At 38.9% G+C, this 14606-nt stretch overlaps 1 protein-coding gene across 1 annotated transcript in view; it reads right to left on the bottom strand.

Annotated features, from left to right (window-relative positions):
* The window catches only part of tln2b (talin 2b), a 155797-nt gene that overhangs the window by 9453 nt on the left and 131738 nt on the right, over positions 1-14606 (bottom strand). Inside the window, exons 42-52 of the mRNA XM_081356466.1 lie at positions 13993-14094; positions 13785-13904; positions 11708-11854; positions 8058-8224; positions 7722-7905; positions 7319-7444; positions 6017-6133; positions 4949-5134; positions 4520-4627; positions 4331-4436; positions 1677-1801 (exon numbers count right to left, since the gene is read on the bottom strand). Coding sequence (XP_081212592.1) covers positions 1677-1801; positions 4331-4436; positions 4520-4627; positions 4949-5134; positions 6017-6133; positions 7319-7444; positions 7722-7905; positions 8058-8224; positions 11708-11854; positions 13785-13904; positions 13993-14094 — 1488 coding nt within the window. The remainder of the gene's footprint in view (positions 1-1676; positions 1802-4330; positions 4437-4519; positions 4628-4948; positions 5135-6016; positions 6134-7318; positions 7445-7721; positions 7906-8057; positions 8225-11707; positions 11855-13784; positions 13905-13992; positions 14095-14606) is intronic.

Here is a 14606-nt window from a genome sequence, read left to right as displayed (position 1 = left end):
AACAGAACACACACAAGTCTGGAGACAGAGCAGGACACTGTAGGAATATGTTTGATATATAGTTGGACAGAATAACAACCTAATATATCAAACATATCAAACAGAGCCCTGCAGAAAGACTTCCAGGTCTACCTCACCTCCAGAACATGGGGAAAGAGAGGAGAGGATAGAAGAGAACAAGGAAGCAGGGCATGCTGGGATAGCAGGGAAAAGACAAGGATGGATAGAAGAGGAATGAAGAAAGATCAGGGGAAACAGTGAAGAACGCTCCAGGGGCGATAATAAACACCAATGACACTGTATCCTGACGTATTGAATTTCAACCTGACTTTAAAAAAAAACATGTAACAGTGAACAAGCATGTTCATGTGCCCTAAACCAGAGCAGAATGAGTCTCGGGGTGTGATGAAGAGCTTTAAATGTGAGGTAGACATGTGAAACAAACTGTGAAATATGGTTTCTCAAAGTTTGCAAAGGGTAACGGAATGAAAAATCCACAATGAATGTCTGAATGGACTGAAGGTGACAACATTACACAGACTCCGTCATCCTTCTTTCCAGAACACATGAAGCTGGTCTGACTAACAAAACACAGTGAGACAGAGTTAAAGAGCAGAGGGAGGGACAAACAGACAAAAAAATGGATAGAGAAAGACAGACAGACAGATGATAGCTAGATAGACAGACAGAATGATAGATAGAACAAAACAGATGATAGAAGGATAGATAGATAGATAGATAGACAGACAGACAGACAGACAGACACAAAGATACAGTAGACAGACAGAAATAATGATACCACAGACAGACAGATAGAAAGACACACAAATCGATACAGAGAGGCAGAAAGATAGAATGAATGGATAGATTGACAGACATACAGAATGATAGAAAGACAGAATAACAGAAAAATAGACAGAAATAACCACAGTTATACAGACAGACAGACAGACAGAATGGTAGATAGAGCAACAGACAGATAGAATGATAAATAGAACAATATACAGGATGACAGAATGATAGACAAACAGTTTTGCGTTTGTGGGTTTGTGGCAGCTTTCAGATTTTTATACAGTTGCAGCTCTGAAAGGCAAAATGTGGATGAATGTTTTTTTTAGGTGAAAAGCATCACTGACAGCTGAGCTATAATACAGATGGATGGAACAATAAAAGAGCTTCAGGGAAAATCATTTCTAAAAAGTGCTGAACTTCGTGGAGATGAGTTTCAGACTGACTGACTAAAAGTTCAGCACGCTCTGAAACCAAACTTCAAAACACTGAATAATTGAGATCCAAGATGGATCACAGAAAAACCCCAAACAAACCAAAAGCCTTACAGACAAAGTTCCGCGCTCACTAGACTTCAAAATATCAAATCGTTAATGTACAAGACAAATATAACCACAAAAAAACCCATACAAAAAGCTACACAGATGTGTGCACACTTCCCCAACAACATGAAAGTACAAAAACTCCACATCCTGAAGTTCTGAGGTCCTAAAATAAAAACCCCCAAAAAACAACACTTCCCCTGAATACAAAATAAGAATGAAACATTCCCGCAGCCTTTGGTGGAAGTGATCTGATATAGTTGTGTTGGCAAGTGTGTGTGTGTGTGTGTGTGTGTGTGTTTGTGTGTGTGTGTGTTTGGATTCAGAAGACGGATGGAATGATACCTTTGGTTTGGCTCTGGGCTTCAGCTGCTCCAGTTTCTTGGCCGCGGCCTCGATGGACGCAGCAGCACCCAAGAGCTCGGTCTCCGCGATCACCGTGGGGTCTTCTGGGTCCACCCACTCTGAACCTGAGAAGAGGTATAAACAAAGTCAGCGGGACCCTCATTTTCAATTCACTTACCATATGCATAATACACACATGGAAAAAGTGAACACACGAAATAAAATCATGCGATGGGGATTTGAACCAATAACCTCCTGTATAGAAAAATCACATGCCAACACAAGAACCTCACGAAAACGACCATGGGAACTTTCCATCGTAACTACAGTAGTTGTTAATATGCTTCAGAAACCATTGATGAATATGTCCGGCACATATTTCACTTCAAAATCAAAAGAAAGAAATTAAAATATATATATTTTTGGCTAAAAAGAAATGAATACTACTAGAAAAGAAGCACCACGTGCACAGTGTACAAGTCTCAATAAATAAAAAATAGGGATGCACGAAATATCATTCATGATAAGAAATTTGGCAGATATATTAAAGCTGATAAATAATTGATTATTTCCTTTAGCTGAGACATTTGATATGTATGGATTAAGCTTGTTTCCGCCACTGAATAATAAATAAATAATAATAATAGCGACTTTTTATCTCACAATTCTGACTTTTTTTCTCAGAATTGCGAGATATGAAGTCAGAATTGTGAGAAATAAAGTCGCAATTCTGAGAAATAAAGTCGCAATTGCGGGATATAAAGTTGCAATTCTGAGAAATAAAGTCGCAATTGCGAGATATAAAGTCGCAATTCTGAGAAATAAAGTCGCAATTGCGAGATATAAAGTCGCAATTGCGGGATATAAAGTTGCAATTCTGAGAAATAAAGTCGCAATTGCGAGATATAAAGTCGCAATTCTGAGAAATAGTCGCAATTGCGAGATATAAAGTCGCAATTCTGAGAAATAAAGTCGCAATTGGGAGATATAAAGTCAGAATTGCACGATATAAAGTCGCAATTGCATGTTATAAAGTCAGAATTGCGAGATATAAACTATATAATTGCGAGATATAAGCACAATATAAAAAAGTCAGAATTCTGACTTTATAACACGTAATTCTGACTTTATATCTCGCAATTCTGACATTATAACACGCAATTGCGACTTTATTTCACGCAATTCTGACTTTATATCTCGCAATTTTGAGAAATAAAGTCAATTAAAATCGCAATTGTGAGATAAAAAGTCGCAATTATCTTTTAAAATGTTTTATTTTATGGCAGAAACAAGCTTCCATAGATATGTGCACTGTTCACACTGAATTGCTTGAAATATGATTGGAATCACTAAAAGGAAAATACAGTTAAGTGCAACAGTTAAGTCTGTCATATAGGCTACATAAAATGATAATAAGAACATTATAATTGTGTGCTTGGGACATGGATTTTAATAAGACTTGTTTTTGTAACCAGGCTCTCAAAAATTATATAAAAATTTGGATTTAGATTTATCGGATAATATATCGGTTATCGGCTTTCAAATATAAAGAAATATCGGTTACCGATATCGGCCAAAATTTTCATATCGATGCATCCCTAACAAAAAATAACAAATAATACAAATTAAATGAAATCTTAAATTATTTCTAAAAAATAAATAAAGTTTAAAAAATAATACTAAAAAAAGGAGAGTAATGGAGGAAAGTATACTTAATTGTCATGAAAATAATTATAGATAATTTATTATTTTCTTGACAAATATATTTTATATAAATATATATTTATTATGCTAATAAATACAGTTACCATGGAAAATGTTGGTAAGGGCAGCAGTTTGTATGAATAATGTATGATAATGAACAGATGCCACAACTAATAATTCAAGTTAAACACTGTTCTTAATGCTGACTGGCAGGTTATTACAATCACAATCATTCATTAATTGTCTAGATGAATGTGCACATCTTTATGTTAATAGCCATTTATGGAGCAAATGTGCTTTTGCAATACATTTTCCTTTACCGACGTTTAAGAGGCACTAAAAGATGTCTGTTTTTTTTCAAACAGCTTGTGAAAACAGATGGCAAGAATGTGTTTGAGGATTATGTTAAACCTGAGGGAATTCAATTCTATCCCTTCTTCTCTTTTCTCTCACACTATAACTCATTGTATGCGTGTGTGTGTGTCCATGCCGGTCAGTAACTCAAGTCTGTATGTGTGTGGCCTGATATTGGAGAAAAACAACACTGTGTATATCATACTCACCTCCATCTGTGGCAGAAATGGAAAAAACAACAAAGCAGTGTTATAGAAAAGAGCAAGAGAGCGCCATCAGCCCAATGTCTCTATTAAACCTCCACAAATTCAGCTCAATTGACCTGCAATGTTCCCTATTACCTCTCAAGAACATTTGTCATAACCAGGCCTGCATGACGGAAAGCTCAGCAGAATTCGAAAACCCATCATTCGCAAAATTAGATAATCTATATATGATTTTCTCCATTATAATAGCATTTCGCAAGGCTTTGCATTTTTATTTAAAAAAAGTTATTCCATAATATTTTATTTCAAAACTAATAGTGTTGCTCCATCAATATTCATATACTTGGGAAATAGATACACTTTGGGACCAATCCGTAAGTGCGTGCTCACCTTTCATGGCTTCAGCAGTCTGGATGAGCTCCGTGACGGAGCCCGCCACTTTCTTGGATAGTGTGGCTAAGTGATGTTTCTGTTCGGCCGTGGGTTTCTGCAGGACCTGTGTGGAGTAAACAGACGTGGTTTAATCACAGAACGCGTGCACAAACACATCCTGTAAAAACTGTCGGCGCGCCTACTCACGAGAAGGACGTGTTCGAGCAGGTCGATGTATCCGGTGGTACACTCGATGCCATAGAGCAAAGCTTTATTCCTAACATCCTGGACTACTTCTGGGTGGTACGCGGCTTGCTGCAAGACATTTATAGCACATGATGAGGAATCTGCAGTTTTATATGAATTTGTGGAGTGAAAAAAAATTGCATTGCATCATGACAACACTAGAGGGCGTAATTTAGGAGTCAAAGGTGGGTTAGTGCAAAATGACATTGAGAAATCGATCAAACAGCATTGATCGTACGTGGAGAATTTGTGCAAGCACAATCATTTGTGTATATAAACACATTTTGTTGGGTTTCAAGCGTTTGTGGATTACTACTGTACTGTTGTTCAGCATGAGGTGAGGTGTGTTTGTATGAGTGGGCATATGTGTGTGTGATGGTGGATAAACACCTTGCAGGTGGTCAACATGTCGGAGATGGCTTTGCGGCTCAGGTTGGCAGTGGATATCACATCTTCCTGCTGAGCCGAGTTCCCTGCTGCCACGGCTTTGGCCGTCGCTACGGTGATGCCCTTGGTCATGCGGATGAACTCTTCTGGGGTGGTGGATTTCTCAGGAATGTCCTTGGACTGGAAAACCTGGAAAACAGATGATGCAATAGTCCGGCAAGAGAAGAAATAGTTCATACATAACCGATATCTATTTCTCTTTAGTGAATCTTACATTTTTAGAATCGGTCACATGAACAGTGCCGATTTTTTGTGGACTAAATACAGTAATGCAGTCAGGATTTTCAATGTACTGATGGTCATTTGATAAAAGGAGCACTTAAGCTAGAAAATCAAATAGAAATCTCTTGCTTTCCTGTATCACTATCTCAATCTGTCACACAGTGTCTGATAAGTGGAGTAGAGACACCCATGGGAGAAGGAGAACGAGGAGCAGGTGGAGAACAGGCAAATGCTCACATGGCGAATTACTCTGTATTACCAGTTCATATCACAGAAGGATGGGTTTTTACCTCTGTCTGGGCTAAAACTAATTAAGCTGGACCTAATTGGTACTAATTCACGGTCAGATTGTAAAACAAGTGGATTGTATTAGCATATCTTAATTAGGATCAAAATGAACATGATAAAACCGACATTTCTAACATATTAACTGGTCTCAAGTGCTTAAAAGATGTTCACCCAAAAATGAATTCACTCATCCTTGTGTCATTCCAACCCTGAATGACTCTTTTTCTTTTGTGGAACACAAAACAAGATATTTCGAAAAAATGTCTCAGTGTAATGTTTTGTCCATATAAAGTCAATGGGGTCCATTGTTGTTTGTTCAAAACCACTTATTTTGTGTCCACAGAAGAAAGTCAGTCATGCAGGTTTTGAAAGGCATGAGGGTGATAAAATAATGACAGAATTTCCCTTTTTTGAGGAACTATACTTTAAAAGTGGAATGCACAATAGCTCTTGGAAAGACTCTAGTAAGAGTTCAATATACACACAAAGAATGTTCCGTACAGTGAGTTCCTGTTTAATGCACTCAATAGTGGCTTCCAGAGCCCTCGTCCCGCGAGTGGCCTCATCTTCCACCGCTTTCACAGTTTTCAGCAGAGAGGTCACGTTCGTCACCATCACCTGTAACATCAGAAAACATAGGGAGGTCAAAGTCTCTGAATAACCCCTTTTTGTGCTTTATCTACTGTATGTCTCAAGTGAGCTCAATTAGAGAATGTCAACAGCTTTGCAACCAGTTTTTTCACCTGACACACTGAAAAAAGGTCAGACGCAATGTTATGACAGGAACAGCTGTATCAAAGAGCTCAGTAAAGTACTAGGCAAGGTCGACCTAGTTCTGTTCTTCGTAATGTAAAAAGCTGAAATCTAAATCATCAAAACATTAGAAAATGGTCATGTGATCAAACTGGACCTTTTAAATAGACCACAGCTGAAGCCTGTAATGATTCTAAATCTTGCTTCAGGCAAAGTTTTAAATTCAAAAGGAACAAAAGAGGAAACCCAAGAAAACAAAAAGGGGCCTAAGACAAAGCCCTGAGGGACGCCACCACAACTTTAAAAACACACTGAAGAAACAAGCGCAATGAATGTCTGAAGCAAAATCCCAGAGGATCTGAAGTTGTTGGAGGAATGTAAAAAAAAATCTTCCTGTGAAGATAACAACAGCATTACTTAAATATGCTAAACAAAACATATCATGTTGCATGTATGTGGAAGTTAATCCCAGAGGTTTAACAGCACCAGGTGAGTGATCAAAGGATTAGAGTATTTCTGAAAATATGTGGGGTACACATCAATTTCTGTTTATACAAGCCTGGAGATTCATTTCATATGACAAACTATGTGCACTGATCCACAGCATAACTGCAGAAGCAAGCACCATTTTAATTTTCTTTTAATTATGTTTACGAAATTAATCATTTATGCTTTGCTACATAATAATGCAATAATGGCATTTGTAGAGGAGACAGAAAAAGGAAGAGAGGAAGGGAAAGAAGCAGTCCTTAAGCCGTTCACACACACGGAATGGTTTTGTCCCCTGCAGTGTGGCCATTGAGTCACTCACATGCACACTGTGATACACACTATGATCACTGAAAGATAGGGTTTGATTTGTGGCCACACACCAAGATGACAGCGAGCGAAGACAGCACCCAGCCAAGAAAATGAGAGACAGGGCCAGCTGTTAGAGAGGTGCACACACACACACTCCACTGATAGTCATCAGAATAAGATATGACCCTCACTAGACTGCATAATGGCTTCCTTACAGACACACATACAACATTCTTCAACCAAACACACCTTGGCGGCACTCTTCAGCTGATACATGGATGGATCGTCCGCTGCTTTGCCCGCGGCACATTTAGTGGCACTAATCAGCTCAGCCAAAGCTTTAGCGACATCTCTGACTGCGTTTATCAGGACCACCTGAAAGAGACAGAGAGAAGACTTTATCACAACCACCTTTAGTCGTGACATGCCGTCGGCTTTATCCAGTCCCATAATACACTGCACTCCCCCAGGGATGTAGATGTCGAGCAGAGATGAGTCAGAGGGTATCTGCATCCAAATGTCACGACATCTTCTACACTTGAGAGGAGAACTAATGATATTCTCATTACACTGAGATAAGAATACAGGAGCAGATTGGTGATGGTATCGTCTACTGAATCCTATGATGATGCACAAACAGCGACACACACACCTGTGTCTCTGGGTCCTCTGAGCCCATGCTCGCGGCGCCCAGTTTGACCACGTCAGTGAGCTGTGTGATGGTCTTGGCAGAGGAATGGGCAGCCTGGGCTAGTTTGTCCTGGCTCGATGCAGCACCAGACACAAGCAGCTTGGTGTCCTCAACCAAAGCTTTAGCTGTTTTCAATATGTTCTCTCTGAAGAGTGCACAAACAAATACGCTTCAGATTACACGACAGACACAAGCTCTATTCCATGGTCCCAAGATTATACAAAACATTAATAGAACAAAACGTTCATATTTTAAGTATAGGATGCTGAAACCGGGCCACGTTCTACTAGGTCTCACCTGTGGTCTGCGAAAGACTCTTCGTTCTCTGCGTTGAGTGTGCCGGCAGAGGCGAACATGATGGTGGTGTCCAGGTCAGCCATGATGCCGGAGACAGAACTGGCTGCCGTTATGCAGGCCTGAGTTCCTTTATTCCCAGCCTGCAGGGCTGACAACACCATGGACACCTGCGGGAGAGAGTGAATCACACTTCATTATAAACTCCATAGGCAGAGTTTGGGACAGCTTTCCAATGCGGAATGTTTTCCAAAAACTTCTCTTGGGCGATAACAATTCAGTGAATTTTTCATGTATTTTATTTGATTAATTAAAATAAAATATTTTAACATTTAAATTAAAATGTATTTTAAATTCAAATTGATATTTTTAATTACAAATAATAATAATAACAAAATATTTTTATAAAAAAATTATAAATACATAATTGTATAGGTTAATTATAAATACATATTATATTATAAATAATAATAGATTTAGAAGATTGTTTAGATTGTAACTATTTATTTAAATTATGTAATTGTAATATATTAAAGGGATAGTTCACTTTGAAATTAAATTTTGGTATGTTTTAGCTTACCTCAAGGGCATCCAGGATGTAGGTGTCTTTTTTTCCGCAGTAGTTTCAATTTTGATATTTTTAGGTCAAACCGTTCTTGTCTGTCAGTCATTTAATGCAGGTCTATGGTCACTGTCTCAAAGAGCATGCACAGAGTCCAAATTAAATCAATTCCCCATCGTCCAAATTAAACAATTCCCCATCGTAAGTACACATTGATGGCCTAAGACACGAAACGAGCGGTTTGTGTGAGAAAACGAACAGTATTTATATCATTTTTACCTCTTATACACAGCCACATCCAAGTGATCTGAGGGTGCGCGCGCATCCTGGTGTGTGAAACTTAATTTGCTGCGTTAATTGCATTAAATATATTAAATGCGTTAAACTGAAAAAAAAAATATTACATGCGTTAACGTGTTAATTTTGACAGCTCTAAATATTAAATAATAATGTTCTTACAAGCTACGATGAAAGCAATACAAAACTGATCCTGGATCTGTATAAACATAACCGCTTCTACCAACGCTAACATCAGAAAAAGACAAATGCTGAGAGATGGGCTCTGACAAGCAGCTGAAAGATAGATGGACAAGTCCATTAAAGCGAGACCATTATACTAACACTGAGAAAGAGAGAGAGACCGACAGAGAGAGATTGAGTTGTCTTCACCAGTAGATGAAAAGCCATAAGGGAGGCATTCAAATGCAACCATCCCTATTCACGTTTAATACAGAAATGATTCCAGGCAGAGCTGAGGTTTGTATTGAATCGGGCTAGTGGGGGACTCGGACACATTTAAACAGAGCTCATTTAAAGCAGCGAGGGGTCACTCACAGCACCATCACAGTAGGGGCCGAACAAACTCAGCCACTGAGATGTAAGCAAAGACAAATATGACACATGATTGAATGTAATCTACTATACACAACCTCACAAGAAAAGCAGTGGGGGCTTCCTGCATTAATTCCAAAAAATGGCATAAAAACAGTTGGAACACAACTGTGGCAGTCAGTTGTGAAGTCAGAAAACGGGCGGTCGACTCTCACTGTGCCTATTATTACGACTGGAAAATCATTCTGACCACAATGTTGCGTACTATTTTATTTGTATATGCTCAAGCCCATCTAGACAATGTTACGACTACCACTGACGTTAAACTCATAAATATTAACAGAACTGTTTGATGTCACTGCACGCTAGAATACCCAGGAAAAGGTTTGCTATGTCGTCAGGTTCACATCAGTTTTGTGAAAGAATAATTTTCATTTCATTTCATTGCAAATGTTGCAAACATGATTCTAATGTGTTATGAGTGGTTGCCAGGCGTGGCTATGCCATTTGCTAGGGCGTTGTGGGTGGTTGCCAGTGTGTTGCTATGTGGTTGCTAGGGTGTCATAGGTGGTTGACAGGGAGTTGCTATGTGGTTGCTAGGGTGCTGTGGATAGTAGCAAGGACGTTGCTATGCTGTGGCTGGCATGTTGTGAGTGGTTGCACGGATGTTGCTATGATATCGCTAGGGTGTTGTGGGTGGTTGCCATTATGTTGCTATGTGGTTGCTAGGGTGTCGTGAGTAAGCGATTACAAGGGTGTTGTAGGTGGTTGCTAGTGTGTTTCTATGTGGTTTGCTAGGGTGCAGTGGGTAGTCAACAGGGTGTTGCTATGTGATTGCTAGGGTGTTGTGGGTGGTTGCCACTATGGTGCTATGTGGTTGCTAGGGTGTCGTGAGTAAGCGATTACAAGGGTGTTGTAGGTCTAGGGTGTTGTGGGTGGTTGCCAGTGTGTTGCTATGTGGTTGCTAGGGTGTCGTAGGTGGTTGACAGGGAGTTGCTATGTGGTTGCTAGGGTGCTGTGGATAGTAGCAAGGACGTTGCTATGCTGTGGCTGGTATGTTGTGAGTGGTTGCACGGATGTTGCTATGATATCGCTAGGGTGTTGTGGGTGGTTGCCATTATGTTGCTATGTGGTTGCTAGGGTGTCGTGAGTAAGCCATTACAAGGGTGTTGTAGGTGGTTGCTAGTGTGTTTCTATGTGGTTTGCTAGGGTGCAGTGGGTAGTCAACAGGGTGTTGCTATGTGATTGCTAGGGTGTTGTGGGTGGTTGCCACTATGGTGCTATGTGGTTGCTAGGGTGTCGTGAGTAAGCGATTACAAGGGTGTTGTAGGTCTAGGGTGTTGTGGGTGGTTGCCATTGTGTTGCTGTGTGGTTGCTAGGGTGTCTTGGCTATATGTGATTGCTAGGGTGTTGTGGGTGGTTGCCACTGTGTTGTTATGTGGTTGCTAGGGTGTCTTGGTTATGCTATTACTAGTGTGTTGTGGGGTAGCAAAGGCATTGCAGTGCTATTGCTAGGGTGTTGTGGGTGGTTGCAATTGTGTGGCTATGTGGTTGCTAAGGTGTCATGGGTATGTGATTACTCGGGTGTTGTAGTGCGTTGCTATGTGGTTTGCAAGGATGCAGTGGGTAGTCAACAGGATGTTGCTAAGTGATTGCTAGGCTGTCGTGGTTATGCTATTACTAGTGTGTTGTGGGTATTACTAGGATGCAGTGGGTAGTCAACAGGATGTTGCTATGTGGTTGCTAGGGTGTTATGCTATTACTAATGTGTTGTGGGGGTAGCAAAGGCGTTGCAGTGCTATTGCTAACATGTTGTGGGTGGTTGTCAGTGTGTAGCTATGGGGTTGCCAGGGTGTATTGGAGGGAAGCAAGGACATACTGTCGCTATGTCATAGCTAGAGTGTTGTGGGTGGTTGCTAGGGCATTGCTAAGCATAATACTCTGGTCTGATATGACTAGTGTCTCCTTTAATGTAAGTTTATGGGTTTTTTAGCCTTAGCAAACATAGCATATGAAATAAATCAGCATTATAGATCAGAAAGAGACTTTAAATACAAGCACCATGAACCTTTGATTTCAGAAATTTGTTTATGATTCTTTTTAATACCTTGATAAAAATGTGCTGTCCAATCGATTAATTGCGTTTAATCGCATATGACATAAAATTTTGTAAATATGTAAAAATGTATTTAAAACGGAACAAAGTAACGCAGAAAACCGCCCAGAAGTAACGGCCTCCCACACTAGCAAGCAAGCCTACCTTTTCAGTGACGTCACGTGCGTATTCGATCAGCTCTCTCTTGGAGAAACTGTCCGTCGGGCTCATCTGCAGGGCTCCGGCCTTCTGCACCAGGTAGATGCAGCCGTGACCCAACTCCTGCACCCGAGTCTTGATCTGAGATCCCACCTGCAAATACAGCAAAGATATCGAGTTTAAGAAAGAGTTCTGGGTCTAAATCTGAATATATTCATCCTCGGCGACTGCTTTAAAAGCCACTGCCTCTGTTCAACAAAGCTCTATCCAATAATTAAGAAGTGATTGTGACGGCCTTTGAGGGGGCCCGACAGCACTGTATGTTCATTACCTGACACACAGATACACGGGTGGGCGGCTCTTCATTATGAATATCACAACGGGCTTTTAAGGCTTGTGGGGGTGCGCGGTTTCTATGGTAACGGCAGCGGCCACTTATGTAAAAACGCTAGCGAAGAGAGAGCCGGTGACTACCGTGTCCTCGTGTCGGGTTCCTTTTTTCAAATGTGGATAGAGCAAAGGTGTGAAATAAGTCGGCTGTAAGGTGTGAAATTACACTGTTGTTCACAGGCTTAACAACACGCAAAGTGGAAGTATAAGATTTGCTATACATGCATGACCAAGGCTCATGTTTTTGCACTAAATTGCATGGTGTGAATGAGTTTATTTTTATTATACTTAAGTGGTTATGATACACAAATGTGGATCAGATTCAAGAGAAAATAATTTTCATAAATAAAGATTTTCAGTCAATAAAGACACAATTTTCAATCTATTCCTCACACAAATGTATCAAATGGCTTTAGAAAACTTAGAATATAGTGTCAATAAGATGGTTTGAACAAGTTTTCTTTTTGTATGAGTATGTTTTGTGTGTTTAAATGGTTAAGATATGCAAATACAAGTGATATTTCAAAATACTTTTTAAGGTTTTCAGTAAATAATGACTGTTCTGATTATATATATATATATATATGAATGTACATATATGAAGTGCCATCTGAAATTTTCTTCTAGAATGATCATTTTTATCAAGCTTGTATATTTAAGTTCAGTAATTTCACTTTAATGACAATGAAAATTACCTATTAATTGTCATTTAAGTGAAATTACTGAACTTAAATATACAAGCTTGATAAAAATTATCATTCTAGAAGAAAATTTCAGATGGCACTTAGAGGCTTTTGCATCTGAACTCTTCATACATACATATATATATATATATATATATATATATATATATATATATATATATATATATATAGCCCTAATATATATATATTAGGGCTGTCATAATTAATGCCTTAATGCATGCAATTTCTTTTCCCAGTGTAACGTTAAACGCAATTAATGTATCATCCTTTTTTCCACGCACTGCTCGACTTAGTAACTTTTGTAGCGTTAATAAGGACTAATCTCTATCAAATTTATAATTTATGCAGTGAAGACTGTGAAGTGTTAGATATCTTTATTCAATTTCTATATATTTCCTACCAGTTAGATGAAATATTTAAAATATGTGTCCTTAAGTTGTTTCCACATTAATTTGGAGATTAACTGTGACATTTTTACAATATACAAATATATTACAACCTTTAATTTCAGGTGCGATTAATCGCAATTAATTACAGATTTTTTTTTTATTGATTGACAACACTAATATATATTCATATATATTTTATTTTTGAAAATATTTTTTCCCCTGAATTTTCTGTATGTCATAAAATACATAAAAATATATAATATATTATAATTTTTACTGTTAATCTATACATATATGGACATGTCATATGGACATTTGTGACATATTAGGGTCGTTTTTTTGGTCATTTTTCGAGTTCAATGGGACTTTCATGGTATGGAAAAGAACATTCTAGATTTCTAAACATCTATTTCTATGTTCTACACAAACAAGAAAACCTTACAAGCTCAGCTGAGCTAATTCAGTTTCAGTTTTAGGTGATCTGTTCCTTTAAATCTGGAGTTTGCATGAGGTTTAGGCCATCTGCGTGTCTATTATCATGTGTGTAAATGAGCATTTCTCAGATCACTGGTTAGACGCACATGCTGGAGAGATCCTCACCTCCTCTGGCTCGGCAGTGGCAGCTGCCAGACGGCCTTGTAGTGCCAGCTGGCTGTAATCCACCGTCACCTGAGACGCCAGTCCACCCAGCTCCTCTGGACAGGTCACGGACTTCGTCATCTAGGGTCACATAACAGACCGCAGGTGATATCAGCACAGTGGTGTGTGAGAGGACGTGGAGGCATTTTGAGCGAGCGAGCGTCCTCACCATTTCCTGTGCAGTAATGGCGATGGCTTTTGAAAACTTCACCATGGTGGTCTGGTAATCCACAAAAGTGCCGTCAGGCTCCGGCGGAGTTCCTTCATCCATCTGTGAAATAAAGAGACCCAGATAACAGTGACGTAATGCTGGATCCAGTCCTAATACAAATTACAGTCTTCACGTGGTTCATGTGCATGATGTTGTGATCATTCCCGCAGAAAATGATCAGGGTGCAGATATTCAATTGACTGCCATTGTGAATCACGACAGTATAATGAAAGACTGCATACATGCAGAGATGATAAATGGAGATGTTCTGCCAATTCAGTCTAATGATGACATACAGAGACAGCTGTTGTATCTGTGACACATTTACATATGAGAGAGCCAGATAGAGATGGCTTTCATGAGAAAGCCTTCTAGTATGAAAATATATAAATATATTAGGGCTGTCAAAAGACTAATCGCGATTAATCGCATCCAAAATAAAAATTTGTGTTTAAATAATATATGTGTGAGTACTGTATATAATTAAATTTGTATATATAAATACACACACATGCATGTATATATTTAAGAAAAATGTGTAATTTATATATAAAAAAATTATATTTATATAT

This window comes from Scardinius erythrophthalmus (genome assembly GCF_964197995.2).
Source record: "Scardinius erythrophthalmus genome assembly, chromosome: 24".
In the NCBI taxonomy this organism is placed as follows: domain Eukaryota; kingdom Metazoa; phylum Chordata; class Actinopteri; order Cypriniformes; family Leuciscidae; genus Scardinius; species Scardinius erythrophthalmus.
Note: the sequence above shows the minus strand (reverse complement) of the source record. Positions and strands in the feature narration are given on the sequence as shown.